Genomic DNA, 25459 nt, shown 5'->3' with positions numbered 1-25459 from the left:
TTCCTTGACTGAAGTAGTAGCCTATGGAATAAGCAGCAATGCTTTTTGTCTGGACACTTCCACAGCAAGAGATCATACTTGTGTTATGTCCATCCAGCTCTTCTGAAATGTAATGCTATTCTGTTGTGCCTTTATTTTTCCATGTAAAAGCAACTGCTGTAAGCTTTCTTTTTCTTTTACTAGTTTTATTTTTTATCTCTGTCTGAAAAAAACCACACTTTTCATTGCCCAGCTGTCATTTCTGGATGCAGTCTGTGATCCAGGTATTTCAAGAACCAATTACCTCAAACCTCATGTTAAACAGTGTTGCTATCTGGATTCGCCTTGATACTACAATATTGTAACATACACAAACAGGAACCTTGCTCTATATAGGTGTTTATATATATGTATCATATACATATATACATGTATGTGTATGATATATATATGTAAATGGAAAGTGATCCCCAAGGACTGAAGGAAAAAAGCAAAACTTATTTTATATTCCAACATTGAAACCAAAAGGGCTTTTCTGAGGCTCTATAATGGCATTGTGCTGGGTATCTACAAAGAAAAAGTGTTTTCTGAAAAGTGCTTCCTTTATTAGCCTTTTATTTCAGTATTTTAATGGGGCAGATGATGCGACTAAAACACCACTTCTGCATTTTTGGCCCATTTTGAAGCAGAAGTCTTAGTCTTTCCAGTTGTTAAAATAAACAAAAACTCAGTTTATAACATTCCAATAAGGTTGGTATTGCAAAACAAACACGTTCTAGGAAAATTCCATACCTTCTGTTTTTATTAAAAGGAAGGCCATACTTCATTCAATTTTCCAGTGTTTTGAGGAACTGAAGTTTAACCAGTAACCATCCTAGTCAATTAAAATCCTAATTCAGTAGTCACTGGCATCTCTGCATTGCCACATCTGTTAAAACACCAAAATAAATTCCAAAAAACAATCAAAACCAAAAATCTAGCCATGACAGAGAAGGAGGGGATTGGATCATCCCATAGCTTTGGAAAGTGGACTTAGCAACTTTGTGGATAACAAAAAATATGTTGGCAAGACCTAGAACCTGTCTGGCCCTTTCCTTTTCCAAATACCTACTCCCAAGAACCAACTCATAAAATCAGACCTTCAACTACAGCAACTTCTTAATGGTACTTTGCTGAAGAGAATTATGTTCAGGCTATATTTTGGGGGGAAAAATAAAAGTGGGACCATTTTTAAAATTACCGTTTTATTTTACGTGTTGTCCTCCCAAATGTCTGTTTTTTTAAAAAATGTATCCATGTAGTTGCTACAACATTAGTCTGTATTTTACTTGGACAGCATAGTAGCTTTCCTGTAGCTTTCCAAATACTAATGAATTTACCATTACTAGTAATTCATTTAATTACTGGTAATGAATGGATAGTAATTAATTACTGTTACTAAAGGAAGAGAACACAATATTTCCCTTTCCCCATTTTTTTTTTCTTGACTGCCTAATGTTTCTATGGCTATTGATGGTTGATGATTATTATCTCTGGTAAATCAAAGTACTAAAATCTCCCAGGAGGAGGTATTTTGCAATGCTGCTGGCCTTCCAATGGAATAACTATGATGCAAAAATCAATCTCGTAGTGGGTGAGGATTGAAGGAGGTGGTTACTGCAAACTAAGTAACATTTTTGGCCTCAATTCTATGCCATAAGCCTGCACAATGCCATTGTCAATCTGTTCAAACTATCTGCTTATGAATTTTGCATGATCCTCATGATAGAGTTGAAAGCCTGATCTTTCACCTGTTAATATTTTCACATTCGTCCTTAAGTTTGACAAATTTTGTACTGTAAAGTTGACTTAAGTACAGTTTGATGTCAATTCTTGTGGAAAGAGCTTTCTGCATGTAACATTAGATGCATACAGTTAAACAACACAGCATAGTACAAAAACTCACAAGAAAATGTTTTGGCACCAGCAAGAAGAAATCTCACCCTAACCATTTGTCATTTTATAACCATCCTATTGTAAGTTTTACCAGCTACTTCTAAATTTGTGCTTTATTTAAAGAAAGAAAATAAAATCCTAAGACTTGTCTAGCGTAGTGAAGTATGTGTATATCAGTTTTAGGATAAATAGCTAAGTCTTATTACGCTGTGTTACTTAACTTGTATATATAGAGTATACATAAGAGTTTGCAGTAACCTGTTTCTCCAGGATTTCCAGTTGGAATGGATTTAAACTCAAACTATGAGATTAAATGGTTTAGAAGATTGCAGAATAGGCTGAGTGTAAATTACAGGAAGCTCTATCAGATGGTGAAATAATTTTTAAAGAGTCTTTTGGTCCTTGGCTCAAATTCACTAAGTACTGTTTGTATACCAAGATATGTGAAATGTAAATGTTGTAGGTTATATTTCACTCTTGTAGCTATAAAAATGTAGAACAGAGATAGCTTGTACTACTGAGTTAACAAAAGTTATACTAAAGTATCCTGTTAAAGAAAAAAGTATAGAGAGTTAAGCTCGTTGCTGTAACCCCTTTTGGATTGAAGTGTGCTGATTTTTATAGATGTACATTTTATATATATATATTCTGCAGAAGTATACATATATAAAATGTATGTATAAAATGGCCTAATGCAGACATCCATTGTATTGCAGTTATGAAATGAAGATGTTTTGGAAAGAACATTGTATCATAGTTCATGAATTTGCAGTGAATCTTTGTTCCTTTTTACTGTGGTATTTTAGAAAGAGTCTCAAGTTTGAAATTAGATCTGCCAAGTTGGAGTTTTGCTGCTTCAGCTTTGCACTGGGTGTCTGAATAAACCAGTATGAATGTAGTATTTGCCCTGTGTGAAGCAGCTACACCCCAACAGATAGGAGGAAAAAAACCTAGAAAGAACTATTTCAAGTTTATCTTTTTGTATATGAAAATAAACAGTAAATTACAAATAACTGTTTCCCTTGTTGGTGTGACATTAAAACTCATTGTCATTTTATTGTCTTTGGCATCTAGCTGGAGGATTTCCTTCTTTGTAGATGAGGGTTTTTAGTGTTTCAATGGCATTTGAAAAAGTCCCTGCAGAGGCATTGCTGAGGCCTGCCTCTACTACCCATCACTTGCAAACAGTTCCAAAGAGAAGTGGGAGTTATCTCAAATTCACAGAACCACAGAATGGTTTGGGTTGGAAGAGACTTTAAAGATCATCCAGTTCCAACTCCCCTGCTAAGGGAGGCCTTCCACTAGACCAGGTTGCTCCAAGCCCCATCCAGCCTAGCCTTGAACACCTACAGAGATGGGACATCCATAACACCTCTGGGCAACCTCTGTCCTATTATTATTATTATTATTATTATTATTATTATTATGCTTATTATTTAGTTTCCCTTTTGAGTGTGTTGCCTCTTGTAGCACTGCAGTAATGCTGCTTATCGCTCCTAGCAAAGAACTGCTCACACAGGGCAATATGTGCACATGAAGCTGTATCAAGGCAGTCCAGCAATGCAGCTGCAACTGCCAGAAGCCAAAGGCAGGGGAACTTAACCAGGAAAAAGATTAAAAAAAAAAAAAAAAAAAAGCCTGAGTTCGCTGTACTCATAGCACCACTCTGAGGTCAGTAATCCTCACATGAGGTATGATGATGCCCTCAGCCACACACTGAAGCATGGCCAGACCTCTCCAGGAAAGCTGCCTGCAGTTAAGTTATGGTGTGGCCATGAAATCCTTATATTCTGGTGTTTTCCATTGCTAAACTGATCCCTCTTTTCAGAAAAAAAATGCCTCTGGCTTGGTGCTGGGTTGAAAATGCTTAGCTTGGATGGATATGAGGCAAATATGAACATTATCAGGCATTTGGGAGGGAAAAATAGTAATAATCAGGCTGGTGGTTTTCCTGAAAAGAAGCCCAATGTAACATCACCCTATATTGACTAAAGCCAAGCCCATACCACAATCTTCTTGTTCAGCCTGGAGAAGATAACAGTTCTGGAGAGATCTTCTGGTGACCTTCCACTCCCTAAAGGGGACTTGTAAGAAAGATGAGGAAAAATACCCTGTTGCGATAGCACAAGGAGGAATGGTTTTAAACCAAAAGAGGATTGATTAAAATTATAAGGAAGAAATGTTTTACAATGAGGGTGGTGAGGTAGTGGCACAGGTTGCCCAGAGAGGTGGTGGATGTCCCATCCCTGGAAACATTCAAGGTCAGCTTGGACAGGGCTCTGAGCAAATGGTCTGGTTGAAAATGTCCCTGGTCATTGCTGAGGGGTTGGACCATCACAGAATCACTGAATTGTTTGGGATGGAAGGATCCTCTGCACATCACCCAGTCCAAACCTCCTCCCAAAGCAGCATCACCTGGAGCAGGTAACACAGGAATGTGTCCAGGTGGGTTTGGAATGGCTCCATAGAGGGAAAACTGTGACCTCCCTGTTCCAGTGCTCTGCCACCCTCAGTGTAAAGAAGTTCTTCCTCATGTTGAAGTGAAACTTCTTTTACTTTGTGGCCATTGCTCCTCATCCAGCCACTGGGCATCACTGAAGAGTCCAGCACCGTCCTCTTGGTACCCACCTTTGAGATATTTAAATGTATTAATGAGATCTTCTCTCAGTCTTCTCTAGACTGAACAGACCCAGCTCCTGCAGTCTCTCCTCATAAGAGAGGTGATCTTTTCTCTCCAGCTAAAGACTTTAAAGCTCCTTTCTGATCCAAACCATTCTATGATCCTATGATTCAGTGATCCTTTGCGCTTGCAGCCCGGGCTGGTCGCCCCCCGCCAAGCTGGATGGGGGCAGTTTAGCCGCTACAGTCCCCGTAGTCCCCGTGAAGGATCCCACTTTATTTGTCCGCAGCTATCGGGGAAAGCCCGCCGGGCTCGTCCCCCTCACGCCGTGTCCCCGCACCGAGGCGACGCCGCCATGGCGCCCTCAGGCCTGTGCCGTGAGGGGGCGCTGCGGGGCCGCGCCCGCCCCTTCCCTTCCCTTCCCTTCCCCTCCCGCCGCCGCCGCCATGGCGGCCTGGCCCCGCCACCGCCGCTTCCTCGGCGGCTTCGTCTGCGGGGCCGCGGCCGGGGCCGCTGCGTCCTGCTGGGCTACGTGGCGGCTCCTCCGCAGCCAGAGCCAGCCGGAGCCGGGGCCCGGGCGGGCCCCAGCACAGGGTAAGAGCCGCGGGCAGTGGGGACGCCGCGGGCGGGCGGCCCGGCGAGGCGGGAGCGGCCGGTTCAGCGCGGTCCCGGGTCCCGCAGCGCCGCTCCCCACAGCCGCTTCTGTCCCCTAAACTCTCTCCTTCGCCTCAGAAGCGCCTTTTCCCTCTTTCCCCCATTCCCGGAATGCCCAAATACTGCTGGGAGATCGTGGGGTTCCCTTAGTACCTGCGGCGGGCTGAGTGAGGAGGAGGTTATTTGGGGATGCTGGGCTGTAGCTTGTAATTAACAGCGCTTCCCTCTGCACCTGCTCACGGCACAGTGTTGGTGGCAGGAGAGGAATGCGTATTTAGTTTTAAACACACATTTCGGGTCAGTCACACGAAATTTCAGCTGTTGCTGCCTTGGATGAGCCGAGGCTCGTTTATCAGGTCTGGGGTCTGGTGGGGTTTAGGTGTGGGAAGAGATGTTTGGGGCACCTGAGGGAGTGAATGGTTTTCTCCACAGCCTCAAGGCTTTAAAAGTACCGGATTGTTGGAAAGCAGAGGAAGAATGGCTCTAAAAACATGAGTTGCTGTTGGACAGATGGCTGGAGAATGAACAAGACAGTAAGATGGATGTAAATATTCCTCCATGAGAAAAAAAATATTGCTTGCAAAAATAATGAAAATCCGAGAAGCTTTCATTCATTGAGCAGAGTGTAAGCATTCCCAGAGAGGGCAGGACTTGCTTGTGCCCAACTTGTAAATCTCAGCTTGTGAGGAATTTGATTTTCAGCTCCAAAGGGTGAAATGTATGTGTTGATTTCCTGTGTCTGTAACTCCTTGTTGCCTGATTTGTCCCTGCACATCTGAGAGCTTTTCTTCTGTGGAAAGAAAATGTCTCATAGCTTTTCTTCTGCCTTCTGTAGGCATTAGAGTAGATAGATGACTTAGTCAGATCCTCATGTTAAAACATGATGAGAACCACAACTATTTTGGCAGATGAGAGTTTCACTGGAGAACTCTCTTAATATATTTTAGGTCTTAATTGTAGCTGTAACCTCAAGTAATTCCCTATATGTAGGTTTACACCCACTGAGATTTTTTTTTTTTCCTACTGTCCCATTCATGATCACATTTCATCTTTGGATGGTTTTCTGTTTTTTTTTTTCCTTAGAACCAATAGAAGAGGCTCTGCTGGAAAGATATGGGTTTCCTGAGGCTGGAACAGAGACCAGATGTTACACAAATCATGCACTGTCTTATGACCAGGCAAAACGGGTGCCTAGATGGGTGATTGAACACATTTCAAAACAAAAGATGCTGGGTATGTAGGTGTTTATTTGTTGCAGTAATAAGCAGACAGGACTCAGTTTCTTCATGCAGAAAAGCCAATCTTTAATGTTACAGCCCATTTTACAGTTTTCAAGACCTCATGTATACATAACTCTTAATTGGTTCATAACTTTCTTGCCACTCAGTTCATTGGTTAGTAAATGGCATTTTACATGTCCATCAAATTTTTCTACTCCTGCATAGTTTACATATTTTGTTCACTGATTCCCATGGGATAGACTTTGTTCTTGCAGGTGTGAAGGGTTCTGTTTCCAGAATAGATTTGTTGTGCTAACTGACTTTCATTCTTACGATTTTTTCACATGGGAAGTTACAAGCTAACTGCTAGCTTAGCTAGAGTAGCAGGGCCTAAAACATATTTTATAAGGGCTTTCTTTTATAATATCTCTATTTGTATGCAACATTTATCTCCTTACATTTGTGCTGCTCTGAATGACCTTTGCTGCTCACAGAAGGTGCACCCTGGAGCAGTCAGGGAGAAAAGTCCTGTAGTGATCTTAGGGAGGGAAGCTCAACTTGGGTTTTTATAACAGGAATGGAGAGAAGATGAAACAATGAAAATTAACCTTTCCTTACTTGATTTGGATCTGCAAAGTTGCTGGAGTGCATAAAAATGGCTCCTGCTTCCTTAGCAGTGGAGTTAGTTCTGAGGTCCAGTTTGTGTCAGTGGTAGGCAGAGCTTTTAATGTACAGATCTTAAGAGATTTGCTCAGAATGGGAGGAGAATGTCCATTTGTGAGATAAAAACTGAGCAAAGGGCATCAACAATTGTTCAGAGCTAGATAGGGCATTACCTCCTCACTGCAGCCATTATTTACTCTGCTACAGTTCTCATACTCTCTCCCCTGTTCTTTATGCAAGACAGAGGCTCGGTGATTTTTTGCTGTCAGTGGTGAATGAAATGTGAGTGGTATACAGTCAATGTAAATTAAGTTTATAGCATTAGTTCAGTTTTTATAAGGCAGATTATTAGTAATGGAGGTAACCATGTAATTGTAAAATGCTTTATGAAAGCAATAGCCCTCTAAATGTATCTAAATCACTGTCTTCAAATTACCTTTCAAAATTAAAAGCAACATTATGACCAACCCCTAAGTAGCATCATTGATCCCCCTTCTTTCTGAGAAGAAAACATTAATTTCAGGCTTACTTTCAAGTGGACCTTAACAGCTGAATTGTTAAAATGTTTTCTAAATAATCAGATACAACTAACTTGCAAGTTGAAATTAAGCATCTTGAGGCATTCAGTTCTGATTCATGTCTGTAGCTGTGTGAATTGAGATTTGAGGCAGATCTGTTTTTGGGAAGACTGAAAAGTCATGATGCAAAACCCCATATATTTTATTGGTAAGTAAGAACTTAAATATTTAAAACACATGGCAGAAAGAAATTAACATTACCTGTAAATGAGATGTACAGAATTCAGATTAATCTACTGAATCCTTAAACATGGGTTGTCTGGCAAGATATGACAGAATTAGATCTTTTTGTCTTGTGATTATGAAGGTTTCATGATAATCTGACCATTTAGTGTGTTGTTCTTCAGGTGATGCAGATCGAAGGCACTGTAAGTTCAGACCAGACCCTAACATCCCTCTGATGTTCAGTGCTGTCAATGAAGACTACCTTGGCAGTGGATGGTCACGAGGACACATGGCACCAGCAGGAGATAACAAATTTTCAACAGTAGGACTTTTTTCTCCCATGTTTTTAATTTGTGCTTATCGGCCTGAAAGGGTCAGAAGACCCTTAGAAGTAATGTGCAGTGTTCCTTTTGCAGTTTGTTTTGAGGTGGAGCATGATGTCATTATTGATGCAAAGAGCTGGATATGGAGTTACAAGGTCTGTTCCTGATTGAGCAGTGTAGGATGCTCTCACAGTCTGCTTCAGGCATCTAAATCAGGTGCATGCTCTGATGACATACCTCTCTTCATTAAATCACACCTACATCAGCTTGTTTGGCAGACATGATGTCCTGAACAGTGTGGTGTTAAGCAAGTTTTCTCAGCCTCTTGCATGTCACATAGTCTACCTGTAAAATGAAGATGATAACCTTCAGCAAGAAAACCCTGCAAGTCTTCAAAGCTCAGTTAAAGGGAGACAGGGACAATGATGTCATTGTGGCCAACAGCTGCTGAGATATTTAAGGCTAGATTGGATAAAGCAAAGATGCTGTTAAGTACTGTTCTGTATTGACAAGGGGATTGCCTGGATGATTTAAAAAGCTTTTTCCTTCCTTGCAATGTGTATGAGGTAAATTAGACCCTTTTGCCATAGTTCTTTCAGTCTATAAAATGTCTTCACCTGCCATTTATTCAAGCTGTAAGAGAAGCATGCCTTAATGCCTTGGCTGACTTACAAAGCAGCCTTGAATTTATTGGATCCTCTTATGAAATGTGCGTAATGCAGCAATTTGTTAATTAAGAAGCAGTTAGAGTTTGTATTTCTCCAGGCAGATAGTATTCAGTGGGGTGGAGTGACAGCATAGTGGCATGTGGTAAATGAAAGAATCACTAGTTTTATTTCTATTGGAAATGTCTTTGTTGTTATTTATTTCTGATATCTGGAGTATTTTTGCTGGTGAGCTCCCTGTGCACAGGAATGCTGGACCTGGTTTGAAATGCAGTGAGATGATACAGTCTTTCAAATATAGGATTATAAAAATTGAATTTCACTGTCTAATTAGTGGAGGTAGTGTTTGCTCATTATCCTAAAGAGTTCTGTCAATCCCATCACCTTGCAATAGTAGTATGTGAAAAATACTGACAGATACAAGACCTGTGAAAATTCTGGATTAAGATCTTGGAATTTTTTTCTCTCTGTATTTCCCTGTGTATGTCTAGTGATTTATCACCAGGTCCTTCACCTCTGGAGGTATGTAAGCTTCTGTTCAGAGATGTTTATGACACTTCTACAACATGAAATTAAGCAGATATATGGATGTTTGACCATTATGGTCTCATAAATCATTTCATTGCCTGTATGTTATGTATGTGTAAAATATTGATGAGTATATCTAATAAAACTTTTTCTTGTAAAGGAAAGAAAAAGTTAGCCATTAAGCAGTCAAATAAATGAAAAGGATGCTTGAAAGTGTCCTTCCCATTCAAAATGAAAAATGACTAGTTGCTTTCAAAGACATTACCAAACTGACACTGGGTGACAGTAATTCCTGTGCCTCTAGAGCTGGACATTCTCATGCTGTTTCTGCCAGGAAAAAAAAAATAGATAACTTTGCAGGGTTTCACCTCAATTGTGCACCTCTTAATCCTAAATAATTTTGTAGGTGTTCTGACTTAGGCTTTTCTGATTTTCTATGTTAGTAGATGTTAAAACTAAACTAGAAATGGGATTCTGATCCACAAACTGCTAAAATGTGTCTTCAGCTTATGAATGTCTTAGTGAAATTACAGTATTTTCTTTCTCTATGCAGAGAGCTATGGCTGAAACATTTTATCTGTCCAACATTGTGCCTCAGAATTATGAAAATAATGCTGGGTTTTGGAACAGGTGAGAAATTACTTGTAAGTAAACTAAGTGAAAAATACCAGGCAGCAGCATAAATCAAAAATGCTTTAGTTTTAAAGGTTCTTCACATCCAGGTATTTTAGAGCAGTGTATCTGTAGAGGTCATGGGAGCTTTGAATGAAATGAAAGGCAGCTCAGTTCTCTCAGTGACAGTATAGTGACTACTTTAGTTCTTCATCCAGTCAAACTGTCTAGGACATTTATTTAAAATAGACAAAATTATTTCTTCTGGCTGAAGTGGGGTAAAAGTACCAGGCTTAACTGTGCTTAAGAAAGTTTCAGCAGAAGCAAGGAGAGGGTTTAGATCTTCCTCAAAGAAACACTTGCAGTGTGAGAGTATTCCCATGTCTGTGTGTGGATGTTGGTTCCCTTTGAATTGGAGAACTGAGCGCTCCCCACTGAGCCATCACTCTGCAGGTCTGAGGTGTTCCTTCAGGTCCTGGCTCCCAAGGAGCAGTCAGGCAGGGTCTCTGTCACTTGTGAGTGCTGACTGGATTGACTTTGAGGTGGAGTGGTTGATAAATTTAAATGTGCTTCATGTAAGATTTTATTCTTCCTTTCTTTTGAGCAGAGAACATAGTAAAAGTAGCATTCATCCAGTGCTTCTTGCATAGGACTTAGAGAATGTGAAGGCTCAGAAAGAGGGGAGGAAAATGATAGATCTCTCAAGGTTCACTCAAGGGAAGGTCAGCAAAATTATATACAGTGTTGTAATAAAAGTCCATCAAAACTGCATCATCATTCATCTGCACACTGCTTTCCTGTTTTACAAGAATGTGTATTAAATCAGATGAGCCATTCAATAAGGTTATACTGTTTTATAGACAAATAAAATGCCATAACATTTTAAGAGGGTTTTTTTTCTTTTTTTAATAACTCAAGTGTTTGAGCATAAATTTTCCTTATACCAAAGCTAGGCATTTGTATCAATTCAAGGTAGGGAAACCCTCTTTGTTTCCCTTAGGCAGGATCTCTGCCTAATCAGGAAATCATGGGGAGCATTTGAAAATTTCCTCTGGCACTATCAACCCTGCAATTTAAGCAATTATTGCCACTTTTTCCCAACCCCAGCACCCTGTTCCCAGAGTTTAAATGCATGAAAAGCAGCAATGCCACTTTTTTTTGTCAGTGATTTCTTTAATAATAAATATTTTTAAGGATACCGTAGTTCACATGTGTTGCATCCTTTCCTAGTTTCAATATTCTCTTCCTTTCTCTTGTTTTAGTTACTTGCTTCTTGACTTGTCTTCTGAGGTGCAGGCAGACAATGCAGCTTAGTCAGTATAAGTGTCTGTTGTTTTCTAAAGTGTTGTTTGCCCTCCTGCCTTGTGTTTTTGCTGGTTTCCCAGTTCCAGCTTTGGTAGTAGCCTGACTATGGTGAGTCAGTTTCATTTGCCAGCCCAATTAAAAAGTGATTCTCATTTTGTTCTACTTGGTTATGTTTCTGCCATATTGGAAACTTGGATCAACTCATGAGGTGATTTCTAGAACCAATATGGAAGATGGATTAGGAATGGTCAGATGGGACAAACAAGGGGAACAGTAGGAAAGGGGAGAGCAGGACTATAATCATCCAGCAAGCTGTTAATAGTAAACTGCTGGACTGGCTCTTCCAACTGATATTTAACTGTTTCTGTCTTGTTTTGAGTGTCATGGTTTTGATTTCATGGTCACTTTAATCTGACTTCTGTCCCTCCTGCCACCAAAAGCAGTTTGCTCCCTAGCTGCATTTATTCCCATTCTTTCCAGGTGGTGTTTATATTTCCCTGCCATGAGAGAGCCTGAGGAGCTGGGCTGCTTGGAAGCAAAGCTGGTGACAGTAGGAAAAGAATTCACTTGTAGTCAATGTTTTGGTGTATCACATGAAGAAAGGGCTAATTTTTGCTCATTCTCATTTGTGTGGCTCATTCTTGGTGATTTAACTCACTAACCCAGCACAAAAGGAAAAAAAAAAAAAAAACAAAAAACTACTGGTTTTGTTAAGGGTTGTTGACAGATAAAGAATGTTCAAGTGGCCCAAGGGAAAAATGTAAGGAACAGGAATTAGAGAAGGGGGTGCAACCTCCCCCTTTCAGAGGCAGCCAGATTAGCTGGGATCATCTGTTTTATATTCTGTATGTCCATTTGTGAGAAGTGCAACTCTTACCTTTGTAGAGGGCCAATGCTTGCTCATTGTATTTGATTTCTGTAACAGTTGCACTCTTAGATCAAAGATGTGCTATATTCATAGAATTATTTGGATTAGAAGGAACTTCAAATATAACCTAGTTCCAACCCCCTGCCCTGGACAGAGACACCTTCCCCTAGATCAGATTGCTCAAAAACCCATCCAACCTGGCCTTGTTAATCTTTTGTTTTCTGTAAAATAGGTGTAATACAGGATCCTTCTTATTTGAGAAATATTATGTTCTGTAAACTGAATCAATTTAAAAAGCAAAAATATGGTAGTATTCCTGGAGTTACTACTTTATTTTTGAACAGTTTTATATCTATAAAAAAAAACAAAAAACAGTAGAGTGAGTGGAAACGGCAAACAGAAACTGGATCTACAGAAAGAGCTGTGTTGCAGGACTTTGATTCCTTGGGAATAAACACACAAATCCAATAATATAAAACCTTTCAAAGTAAAAATGCCTCAACTTGCTGCTTGGAACAATTCTATTTTTCTAATCCCAAGTGACCACCAACAGTATATTTCTAGTGTCAAGTGTGGAAGTAAGTAGAGAACTCAGCTATTCAGACATGTGTTAAGGCTGCAGAAACCATTTTCAGATGTGTGCAGCAACACATGTCTGTCTGTAAATAAATGAACCTTATTTACAGAGGACAAATGGGAAGCAGGACTTGGGCCTACATTTTACCTTCTTTGGCTTGTGAATCACTCAGATGAATCTGGAAAAATGCTCCCTGTCAGTAGTTCACCCTTCCCTTCATAGTGTGTCTCAAAGATTAAATCTTCCCAGCTGACTTTTCCCTATCTGACAAATATGTTCCAGAATGGAAATGTACTGTCGGGAATTGACTGAGAGATTTGAAGATGTTTGGGTTGTTTCTGGACCTCTTACCTTGCCTCAAACAGATGGTGATGGAAAGAAGAGTGTTACTTATCAGGTATGTATATATGTTGCTGGAATAATAGTGCAGTAGTAATTATTTATTTAAAATAGATATCATAACTTGATAAAACAAAAGTTGAGCGTCTTAGTACAGGCAAAATGTATAAAATGTGCCATATTTGTTGGGACAAGATTAGCAGAAGTGTTACATCTTGCTTATACACAAAAAAACATAATTTTAAAATAATTTGTTTATTTACAGAGATCTATTTCATGTCCACAGTCAGCAGTAGAACTGTTTATCCAGTCAGAGTCAGTGGGGTTTGCTAATGCACAGGCATCTATTTGATCAATTCTTCATGTGCCTTAGAAAGAGTGGAATGCCAAGGTAGGACGGGTCTCTCAAAACTCTACAGGGTATTGGAGTGTCAGTGCTCTGTTAATTTCACAAGCAGTTGTTTGCTGCTACACCATAGGCATCTCTTGGATGAGGCCTTGCAGCTGAGATTTTGAGCATGCCAGAGTCACTTGGAAGACTTCACTCAAGTGTATTGTCAATGGTACTGATACTCCCCTTCTTTTAGCCCCTTATTTTTATTACCTGCTTAAAATACTCTGAAGATTCATCATGCACAGTCTGTAGAAACCATCACTGACAGACAGATGGGACAGGCTATGAAGTTGAGAAGTGAATTTATTGTTGCTTACCCAGAATTAATCTTAGTAGGCTTGTGTTTAGACATCTGTAAGATTTGAGCATGGTAAGTTATTCAAGGGAGTGTTACCTTCTGCCCCCACTGCAATGAGATATTATTGCTATTTGCAGTTGCAGATGAAAGCTGGCATAATGCAAATAATAAATGCTACATTTTGCACCTCTTGAAAAAAACACTTTTCCTTGAAAATAAGTAGTTGGATCAACTGCAGTTTCAGCTTGTGAGCAATTCAGCTTCCAACCAGTTCTCTGAGGAGCAATTGATGAGCTTGCTGAAACAACCCCATATTTCACAGGGATGTCAGAGGCACAAAAGGGAGAGATGTTCAGCTCTCAACACTGGCTTGTTGAGCAGTAAAAGTTAGGCACTATTTCTCCTTTATAAATACACAGCTGATTTCCTTTTGATTGCACTTGGAACTCGGTCATGACAGAGTTTGATTTTTCCCATTTGCTTTTACCTTTTTACTTCTTGAGAAACTGTCCCTTATGTCCCCAGCCACACATGTCAAACCTTGACTGTCACAAAATCACAACTTGGATTTGGGTTTGTTATTTTTGGGGGGAGTTATGCATATGAAAGTGTAGTAGTGATAAGTTACCTTCTTCATGTTTAGTGGTAGTTCCAAACTTCAGCTCTCACCATGTCTTTGTGAGGGAGGTGCAGGCTGTGCTCATTTTTCAAGTGGATAAATAAGCCATGCTTAAGGGGTATGACCAATGCCAGATGATAAATTAGTGGCAAAGCCAGCTTTAGATTAGCAATCATCCTGTGCCACCCACAGGTGCTCACTTCACCATTGCCCTTTCTACTTTCCAGGCCTTCCTCTGCCTTTCTTTTGTCTGCCAGCACTGATGACTGTCAGATCCTTCCACAAAGTGCTTGATTACCCAGTGCAATAGCAAACCATCCATACTGGGTTTACTGGGCTGGTTTTGTACTGCTGTAGAAAGATTGAGGCAGCACACAGAGTAGTCCAGTGCTTCCTGGTGACAGCATGAGATATGTCCCAAAGCACACAGCTGGGAGCAGGAGGGAGATGTTCCCTCTCAACAATCTCCAGCTGAGCATTTGGCTTCCTGTCACTCAGAACGGTACAGAGTTCTCCAGGCTTACACACGGCTTGCTGGGATTTGCTGCCTTGTAGCTGTCAGGATATTGCATTTATTTTTCATCCTTAAAAATATATATTCATCTTACATAGCAAAGAATTAAAAATCCTGAGCTGACTTGAACATTTTATAAGTGGAAATCATTTCCAGGAAGAAGTTAAATCTATCAACTGCATCTATCAATGGCTTCACTTTACTCTTGCTCTGAACGAGTCTTTCTCTCATTCTTCTCTAGAGAAAGTGTTTACTTAGAAGAGGAAGATTGCATTTTCTGAAAAATGATTGTCATTCTCAGTCTTGGTTTTGAAATGTAAATTTTAGTATTCCACTGATAAAAATCAGAGCAGACACTGCATCTTACTGGCTTTATTCAAAATAACTTGATACCTGGATAAAATAGTGACATAATAGTGGCACAAAATGCCCACATTGTTGTGCTTGTGATCTCATTCAGTTCTTGTCTTTTGTCTTCATCATCTTTGGGTTTGATGACATCACAGATCTTTTAGGAACGTTTTACCAGTTTTGGTCTCACTATGAACTGAAGTTCAGTGTGGGAGTGAAAATGGTGAAGTGATGGTGTTCTTGTTTGTTTGTCACCACTTTTTCACATTCATAAATCCTTTAACTCAGCTTCCTACAGTAAGATTCATTATGTAAATTGATTTTTACTTAAGTACAGATAATGGTATCTCCAGGTGGGAAAAGTAAAATAATGATTCTCTGGGGTTTTTGTTTGTTTCTTTAAAATATTAAATTGTTTGATTTGAGTCCTCTAAATAACTACAGGCAGAGAATGTTTGGGTTCTTTTATTTTGAAATTTCTTCATAGCTTAAGTTTTTGTGCTTTGCATTGCAGTTATACTTTGAGGAGAGAGACTTCAGAGTAGAGGGTTGTTTGGGGGTTTTTGTTTGTTTGTTTTTTCTTTTATGAACACATACACTTAGAGGAGGAAACACAACGTGTCAAAGCACTGAAGAGAAGTTCTTTTCAAATGCACACCTTGGGTATAATTGCAGTCATTGCCATTGATTTTGGTAGTCTGGGATTCTGCCCCTAAAGGAAGAACATTAATGGTTGTGAAGGGAAGGAATCTCTTAGCTGTCTTTCAGAATGAACTCAGCAGAGTTCACACAAATGACTTCAGACTGAAAGGGGTTTTAGTCCTCATTGTTTGGGCATGAGAAGCTGATGTGAGAAGATGTCCTTTCCTTTGTCCCTGCTGTTCAAGGAGAAGTGCTGCAGTACACAGCAGAGTGCTGAAACTCACAACCTGTAATCTGCCAATGCCACTGTTAAGGCTCAGCTCCTCTCTAATGTTCTTGCTCTCTCAGACAGAGCTGTGAAAAGGAAAAAAGGAAAACACTGAAGTGCTACAGTGAGTGTGTCTGCATTGATTTGTTTCAGATCCTCTCTTCAATCTTAGTTTCCTTGTTTATGGCTAAAGGAGTGGTGAAATATGTATCCATGGTTTTACATGCTAGTGTTTTTCTCATCAAACATCCAAAAAGGTTATTTTTAGATCACTATAGAGGAGAAACAGAGCATCAGTCATGGCTTTGTTCCCAGTTCCTGCTTGGACTCTGGTACCATTTGCTCTTTAATTCCAGAAAGGGAATTAACCTTGAACTCCTTAGATGCCAGCATTGTTCTGTATATTGGCTGAACTTGTGATATCCTCAGATATGTTCTGTCAGTTCATCTGTCTCCAGCGGAGATTTTTATTGCAAAGAGTAGATTGATGATCATGCTTGGTATGTGAAAAGCATATTTTGAGAATATATGTAGAATAGAATGCCAACAGGAAAAATCTGTTCTGTGTCATTGGAGAGGCAGATGCAGGTTTTTCATCTTTGTCCAGATCAAATCAAAATGACATTGTCTTGTTTTATACATTACTGCTATCCAGTGACTGTCACTTTAGTGATTTTCCTCTGTCAGCAGATTTGGAGTTTCAAATACAAATTTTGCAATAATTAACTACATCATGCTCAGTGCTCCACCCTCCCCATTCCCAAGGCTATCCCAGTGAATGCTAATTTAAGAAGAATAGCTGTGGCTGACAAATGAAAATACAGTTTAGATAACGTTTTGTTTGTTGTTTGAAAAAGACATCTTAATGTACTTTTTACTGATACACAAGATTCATACTGGAATCATGTTTGCTGTTTAATTGTCTAAATTTAATCACCAGGCTGGGCCAGAGAGGCACAATAACCATTCCAGAAGGTACAGTTGTCATCTCTTTCTGTGACAAATAACTGGGAAACAAATTGCACTCTCAGATATGAGATGGTACTTTATGGTTTTACCCAGTTAACATTCAGAACTAGTAGAGGTTGTCGGCTACTGAAATACTGTAGGGGAAGGAATGCTTGTTAAAGGAGGAAATAAACCTGGGAATTATTCCTTGTTTGTTGGCTGCTCCAAGTGGTCCCAAGGTTACAGAGATACCTACTGGATGTAGGTCCATTATAGATGTCCCATAAACATTATGGAAAGGGTTCAGTCTTAGATCAGCTGGTGTGAACCAGCAGAGCTCTGTCAGGCCTAAATTTAGATGTGAAGTACAAATGAATGGAATAGACACTGGGTTAAAGTGGGAGGAGAAGAGATACTGAAGGTGCAGGAGAGATTAATTGGGATTGCTTTTATTTAGCATTGTACCCATCCTAAAGGTTATGCTGTTATAAGAAGAGGGGTGTTAAGGACTGTGGTGGATTCTTTTTTAAGTTAATCTAAGTGAATTCTGTGGAAGCAGTAGTCTGTCATAATGTAAATACAGTTTATTACATACATGATATATATACATACCCTCTTTATTAAAGAAAAATAAAAAGGGGTTAGGGCATCTCTCTTTTAATGTCATAACTCTATATTCAGGAACAGAGGTTTTTTTTTTTTCCATCTATTTTCTTTTTTTCCTTCCCTTTTTAGGATTGCCAAATGATTTGGCAATAACAATCAGACCAGCCATAACAAATTAAATTTTCCTGAAGTACATACATTTGCATTTTGGAGTGTTTGGCTGTGCAGATTGTTACTATGATTTTTATCTGTAGTGTTTTCTGGTTTGTGTGTTGCTAGGTCTGCCTTCACACCCCTCAGTTCTTCTCAGTGCCATCTGACTGAGCTCTCTCAAATATTGGGGGAAAACACTCTTGGCAGAATCAGTGCTGCCTAACAAAGCCAGAAGGAACTTGAGTGGAGGCAGTTAATGCTGTCACAATGATCAAGTAAATAAAGTTACAGTGATAGTAAATGGAATGTTTTGTACTGCCAGAAAGTCTGTTCCTATACAGAATTCAGTATCAAATTATAACAAAGCTCTGGGTTGTCAAACGTGGGGTCACATCAGCAGGAATGATGTTACACCTACAGTCCATCCACTGATGGACCTACTCATGCTTGGGGGACAGGAATTCTGTCCAACAAGAAATGTGATGGAAGTGTTAATTTTGCTACTGCCAGGTGGAGGGGAAGGACTCTGTCACAGGAGCTGGGTGTGCTTCTTTTCAGACAGTTCTGTTTGCAGTTCTGCCTCAGTTCTAAACTCAGGTTAGAATTTCACAGAGTGAAGAAACAGCTACTGGAGTGTCAAGGGAATTTCTGGAGCTGACATTTTTAAGTATTTGATGGTGGTATCATCTGATGCAAGGACTCTGCAGTGGGTGCTGGTGGTTAAGACATGATTGAGAGTGATTTCTGTTTGCCAGGTTCTGAAGGAGTCACAGATAATTGTCAATCCAGAGCTGGCTCTCGCTGATGAAGGGCTCCTTAGTCCCTTCTGATTCTGTGCACGGTGGATTTTCAGTTTCTGGTCACTAGGTGGCAAAATACCACTTTCGGATTCACGAGCCTTTTCTTTTAAAAACAATCCGTACCCTTGCAGAGGAAGATAATTTTTTTGCAGTCTGGGAAGCTGTAACAAGTCCAGTGTAAAATTAAAATTTGATAACATTAGTTTGTGCTTAGAATTTCCACGCTGTAACACTCTGTTTTCTTCTCATGTTATCTCAACTGTTCTGCCATTGTACTTCTTATATTCCTTTTCACTGGTTCATGGAGTTTTCTATCTCATAAACTCCAAACTGACATTTTTAGGGACTGCCTTGTAATTTATCTGATTATCACCATGAAGGTGGCATTAGTTAATGCCAGATACTTAAGCTTACTGTTGATGCCATTAGCAAATGTCTTCATTAATTATTTTGATATTTAAGGACTCCACAGGTATTATCAAATTTGCTCTCTCTGTTTTTAAAATCTGCAGTCAAGAACAGGATTTGGCCAAAACTGGGAGGAGAGCCAAGCTTAAGACAAATCCTCATCCAATGATTTGGCTGTGAGACTGAATTTATCAAAGCTCTCTGAATTCTCTCAGGTTTAAGAAATGTTCTGCCCTTATCTGTCCCTGTGAGCTCTTTAGGTTTCCTTTACAACTGCTTACCAACACGTTTGTTGTTTTAGTGATATGTAAACATTTCTGAATGTCAGGAATTGCACACATTTTAATGGCCTGCCCTCACGACAGCTGTCCATGTTTAATTTGGCTTTTGAGAAGAATAACAAATTCACACACACTTGAGGAATGTCAGTAACAATGTCAGTAATGATAGAAAAATAATAAACACTGCTCTGAAAATGACATTTTGATAATGTTCCATTATTAGGAGATACAAGTTCAGTCAAAGAAACAAAACAAAACTGAAAGGAATAAGTAGCTGCAAAAATTTAGGGCAATGCACATTTTTACATTGAACTGATAGAGACAGCAAAGCATCTGAAATTTCACGTTGGTTTCCCAAATGATGATGGGAAAGAAATATATTTAATGCTATAAAAAGAAGGCTTTTAGCTTGAGTGCCTTTTTTTTTTTCATGTTTCATGAGCCTGTTGAAAATTCGGAAGATTAAGCAAAATTTTATAGCAATAGCAAAATGGGGATTTTCAAAGGATTGCACAAAAATTTGCCTTGTGGGCTGTTACCAACGTGGTGTGAAAGCATGTGGGACAACAGTGATTTCAACAGGCAATTGCTATATTTTCTTGCTTGTATTGGAGCACAAAATTCCTTTTAGAATCACAGATACTCTTAAAAAACTGCTCTTCTTCTCCAGCTGGGACAGAGAGCTGTTTCAGGCCTTGATTTCTGAAAGATCATCTGCTTCCTGTGGATAGACAGGCACAAATCAAAGTCAACATCTGTGCATGGATAATGTTGAACCATTTTCCATCCTGTTACAATAGGAGCATATGCTCTCTGCCTCTGCCAGGCAAAGCACTGAGATAAATGGGATGGTGCAGATCTGGGTAGTGATTGAGGCTGCTGAAGTTTAGGAGGAAAATCCTCTAGGTGGCAATAGGAAATGGAATTGTGGAGTTTGTGTTCCCTACCTCTTTCTTCTATTCCAAATTTCGCTTTTGCAGTGTCACACTTCTTTCTCTGGCAGTTGAGCTGGTGGGGGGTCAACTCTGTGGAAACATTTCTCTGCAGCTTCTCTATTCGCTGCCATAAAACAGCAAAGTGTGGGATATTACAGGGAGTAATGATGGAGGTACTTTGCCGTGCTCCAGATCTCCATTTCCTTTTTTAACAGACATCACTGGGTCACATTGCAGAAATTACTGGTGATGCATCCTGTGCATGGTGCACATAAGTGTTAAACTGCAGAAAAAGACATTTATTCTTAGTCATGCATATTTACTCTGTCAGAGAAATCAGGCACTGCCCTTTGATGGTGCTTTCCAGCAGAATTAGCTGGGGATAGAACTTTTATACCCTGTTTTGAGTGAGGAAGGGACACCTGTGGACACTGCCAGTTTGGGCACCTGAAGATGGTTTTATCTGCTTTAACACTATGAACACTCAGTGAAGTTATTGCAGTAGTAGTTTGCTACTGTTCAGAGAAATTGGTCTGAAGCCTGTGCACTACTTAAATTTTATTTAAATTCTCAAAAGAGAGTTTACATGGAACTGAAATGGTACATAAATTACATACCTGACCATTACATGTATGGAATTGAATTTAGATCTACATTTCTCAAAAGGCCAGCCCTTCCTTCATTTTGAACTAGTCCTCTCTGTTTCTTCTCCTCTCTCTTCCTAGGTGCCCATACTGTGCATAGATGTGCATTATTTTGCATAGAATATATATATTTGCATAATATTACATAAGCACCGGGTCTGTTTTCCCTTAACACCCACTTCAGGCATTCAGCATTTCCATCTCATACCTAACTGTTTTGTGTGCAGCTCTATTCATTCCCCAGCCTCTTTATCCACCCACTCAGCCCTCAGCCTCAATCCCCAGTTCCCTCAGCTCGCTCCACATGCGTTCACCTGTTTGTTTTACATATTCCATGTACCCCCACTAATTGGAGATCCTTGTGCAGCTCCATCTGTGTGCTCGCCCTTCCTCTGGTCTTTTATGCAGCAGAGCGAGGATGCTGGGATGTGGATGTGAGTGGGAGGTGTGGAGGAGGAAGGAGCTGAGCTAAGGAGGACCTGGTACATATCCATGGATTTGTAGTGGGAAAAGTGTTCGAAAAGGCCATACTGCACAGAAATGCTGCAGGTCAGGGGATTGTTAGCCCAGGGAGACACTGAGGACTGGGCTTTAGCCTCACTACTGCCTTCTCTCAGGAGGCTACAGCACCTTCCTCCTCTTCCTCACCTTCTTCCCTGCCCTAGGAATGTGCAGGAGGTGGGATTGCAGTGCAGGCTCTGCAAGCTCCCTGCTCCAGGGGAGAAAAGGAGCCCCAGCCTACTGCCTTTGGCAGTGTCATCACTGGGTGTCCTTGGGTGAATATCGAAATATGAACTCCTTACTCTCCCCTTCAGGGATTTTCTTGGCTCCCTCCCTCTCACCCCCAGTATTTTGCAGGTACTGCCCAGCTCGAGTGCCACTGATCTCCAGTAGGTTAAAGCTCCCAGCACCATTCATTTTGTAATTCAGTGTTAACTCACCAGATACAGCAGTGTGTTGCTGCACTGCTTTTAGTACATTTGAGCATTACCTGTGCATCAGTCAGTTTTGATTATTTATGGTGTTGGTCCTGGGGAGGTGTAGCTCTGGTTTCACATCCACAGAATGCTAAATACAAAGTGCTTTGACACTCAGGAGCTCTCATTTCCCTATCAACACATCTGTCACCATTGAAAGGGAGAGAAGATTTGGCATAAGGCATTCCTTCCTTAACCAGTTTCAGTGACTGTTTGATGTCTAGGCAGAGTATTACCTGGGAGAAGGTTGCTGGCATAACCATGACAATTTTTGTAGGAAAACAAAAACCAAATAATCCAACCACCTCTCAAAAAACCAAAATCCAACCCAACCAAACAAAAAAACCCACAACAAGAACAAACCTACACAAAACCCCACCCCCTGAAAAAACCCAAACAAGCAAAAAAGTTTAAACTACAGCAAAACTATTAAATAACCTCATGTAGGGAAAGGGAAGGAGGTATTTCAGAACACAGTAAAGAAATCTAAGAGCATGTGTTTTCCAGAAACAGGAGTAATGTTTCTTATGTTATTGCTTAAAACATGAAACAAAATCATCAGAGTTTTCCCTTTCTCCTGAAGGTACTTTCTCTGGTTTTGGTCTAACCAGTAAGACTTTAGGACCAGTCATTTAAAAACCTGGCAACAGAGGTAGAGGACACAAATCACTGAAAGAATTTGTAACTCAAATTTAATTAATATTGAAATAGACCAACATGAATCTTGGTTCAATAGCCACAGGCAAAATTTAATTTTAAAAATGTATTTTCATTTGCAGAAGGGCTGAATAATCAGAAAAAAAGTGTGCATAGGAAGTGTTTATTATGTGATTGAGTTATACTCAATATATGAGTGGACAAGGCATGTCTGAACTGTTGACACTTTCAATTAATGTGATAAATACCTGCTTTCCCTGAAATGGTATTTTAACTGTATCTAACAAAAGCTGTCAAAAAAGTTAAAACAATCAGTCTGCTTTTGCAGGTATTGCAAATCCTGGAAACAGCACCAAATTACTGGATTTTATATACAGTATAAAATGCCTTTGTAGTTTTTGTAAGGGATCTGCATCTTTTTCTTCTGTTGCAATTAGAATAAAAGCATGGATTTGAGAAGGGTACTTACAGAAGAGTTATGCAAAACTCAGATTTTCCATGTGTGAGTCTGTTACACTCTCTGAAGATGACAGATTCAGTTCAGCAATAGGAAAGAAACAAAAAAGCCTAATTCAGTGCATGCATGAACATAACTTTTTGAGTCCTGGAGAGATTACATTTGCCATCAATAGGTGTATTCCCTTGGAGTTATCCCTGGTACAGGGTGGGGTGAGATTGTGAGACTTTAAACACTTTAAAGTGTGAGACTTTAACAGTCCTGATCCTTCACTCTTGGGGCTCCCCTTAAATCCCTGGATCCTGGTCTGAGTGACACAGGGGGAAACTCAACATGTATGAGCACTGAAGTTGGATTGTAGGGAATTTATGGAAGAAATAGGTGCATTTTCTTTGGATAGGCTTCTCTTCCAAAAAGATACCGAGTCACTGAATGTACTTTATATCTGGATCTCTTCCAAAAAATGCTTACTTAGGTGAAGTAGCTTTTAAATGCTACCTGGGTGTGGGTAATAGAGAAAAAAATAAATGTCAGACAGTAACTTAGAGTTGATTTGAAATGTATATTAAAACCTCTGTGATTTGGAACTGGCAGATCAGGAACTTTTATTGTATGTTATAAGTTATTGTAGTTACACAAAGGAGAGGAGCTCCAGAGAGAAGGAACATGAAGATGTGGTGCTTAGGGACATGGTTTAGTGGTGGTCTTGGCAGTGCTGGATGGCACTTGATAATTTTAAAGATCTTTTCCAAGCAAAACAATGCTATGATTTTTTATCTGTAACAGTTCTTTCCTTTTGGCAGGTAATTGGAAAGGATGATGTGGCTGTACCATCCCACCTGTACAAGGTGATCCTCGCCAGGCGGAGCAGAACGTCCTCAGAGCCCCTGGTGCTGGGGGCGTTTGTGGTGCCAAACAATCCCATAGGCTTCAGCCACCAGCTCACTGACTTCCAAGTCAGCGTTGAAGACCTGGAAAGAATGTCAGGTTTAGTCTTCTTCCCCCAGGTGGACAAGACCAAAGATGTTAAAAATATCTGTGAGGTGGATACCTGCAAGCTGATGGGCTTCAAGGAATTCACTCTGTACATCACTGCCCGCAAAGTGCAGAGTGCCCGGACACTGCGCCGGCTGGAGAAAGCCATGGCGGAGTTACAGGAGGCAGGGATTGAGCCTGATGAGTATCTCCTAAAGCTTTACAAGAAGAAGGAGGAAGAACTGCTGCAGGAAAAAGCAGTAGCAGCTAGAGAGGGGAGAGCTGGCTGAGTATTCAGGAAGTTGTTTGGGTTTTTGGAAAGGGGAACTGAAGTCAGACACGAAGACGAGGGCTCCTTGAATCATCCTTGAATCAGTTGTGAAAACAATAAAGAAATATTTGGAAGCTGATGGGCTTGGAATAATGCTCATTCTTGTGTAACATGATGCAAACACGTGGTTTGCTGCACTGCTTAGACATGGGAAGTGTAAATGACCCCTTTCTGGCCTGAGTAGATCACTGGACCTCCAGGAAAGGCTTTGTGCTATTTTCCACCTGGCACGTCAGACTTAGCGTTTGTGTGGAATCCCTTCTAGGAATATCACAAAAATAGACAGTAGACACCTTGGGAGTACAACTGGAACATGTTTAAATGGAATTCCGCCTGCAAATCTCTTACTGCAGTGCTGTAGAAGCAATTGTACTTTCTGGAATATTTTGAAAATTAATTTAAAAATATTTAATGTAACACTCTTTTATTAGAGACATGTAAGACAATCTGGTCTTCCCTTAGTTGTATTAACCAAAACCTCTCCTGATTTTGTGTGTTTTAAATACTTCAGCGTATCAGGAGCTCAAAATTGTTATCATTTGCAGCAAACTTACTTCATCATGTATAATTCTGTGATTTTTTGGTAAGAAAACCCCAATAAAACTAAAGTTTAATCAAGTGCCTACCACTGTAGTTTGGGTTTTCACAAATTAATGTAAGCTTAATATTTAATTTTCACCACTAAGTTTGGATAAACATGTTTTCTTGCATATTGTTTGACTTCAGAGGTGAGCATTACTTTCTTTTTGGTTGTTGTAGTCACTGGCTTTTTTCTCAGCATCTGCCTTTGGACTATAAAGTGTGCAACAAAACTTATATATTGACTGAAAATGCATTTCCTTTTTCAGTGGCAACTGATGTTTATCAGATTTGCATCTACTTGGAAGATTAAGTGAATTTTTTTTTCATTAGTTTCATACTTTATTTGTGCAATTTATTGTGGCTTGTATCCTCTGACATCTTACATCTGGAAAGAAATAATAAAATCTGGAAATACTTAGAATTTTTTTTTTTTGATGGTGAGGATTGATAGACATTTGGAGTTTGTGCCATAAAAACACCTTCATATTTTCACATGAAAGAAGGGTCATGTAGTGCCTGGCTGAATGGGGCTGTTTTCATAAAGGATGAATCAGGAGCATTATTTGGATGCTGTGAATCATCAGCTGG

General features: G+C 39.9%; 1 protein-coding gene across 3 annotated transcripts; it reads left to right on the top strand.

Moving 5' to 3' along the window:
* The first annotated feature begins 4966 nt into the window (after nt 1-4966).
* Nucleotides 4967-24368, top strand: EXOG (exo/endonuclease G). Of its 3 annotated transcripts, XM_053988086.1 has the most exons (9): nt 5041-5128; nt 5621-5732; nt 6272-6421; nt 7997-8136; nt 8231-8292; nt 9294-9324; nt 9884-9960; nt 12975-13089; nt 23787-24368. In XM_053988086.1, the coding sequence occupies exons 3-9, from the start codon at nt 6415-6417 to the stop codon at nt 24246-24248; spliced, it is 894 nt and encodes a 297-aa protein (XP_053844061.1). In that variant the 5' UTR covers nt 5041-5128; nt 5621-5732; nt 6272-6414; the 3' UTR covers nt 24249-24368. The 3 variants fall into 3 exon arrangements, with proteins under 3 accessions (XP_053844039.1, XP_053844050.1, XP_053844061.1); XM_053988064.1 differs by lacking the exon at nt 5621-5732 and having other exon boundaries at nt 4967-5128; XM_053988075.1 differs by lacking the exons at nt 5621-5732; nt 8231-8292; nt 9294-9324 and having other exon boundaries at nt 4967-5128.
* Nucleotides 24369-25459: the final 1091 nt, after the last annotated feature.

This window comes from Vidua macroura, chromosome 1, assembly GCF_024509145.1.
Source record: "Vidua macroura isolate BioBank_ID:100142 chromosome 1, ASM2450914v1, whole genome shotgun sequence".
Lineage (NCBI taxonomy): Eukaryota > Metazoa > Chordata > Aves > Passeriformes > Viduidae > Vidua > Vidua macroura.
Note: the sequence above shows the minus strand (reverse complement) of the source record. Positions and strands in the feature narration are given on the sequence as shown.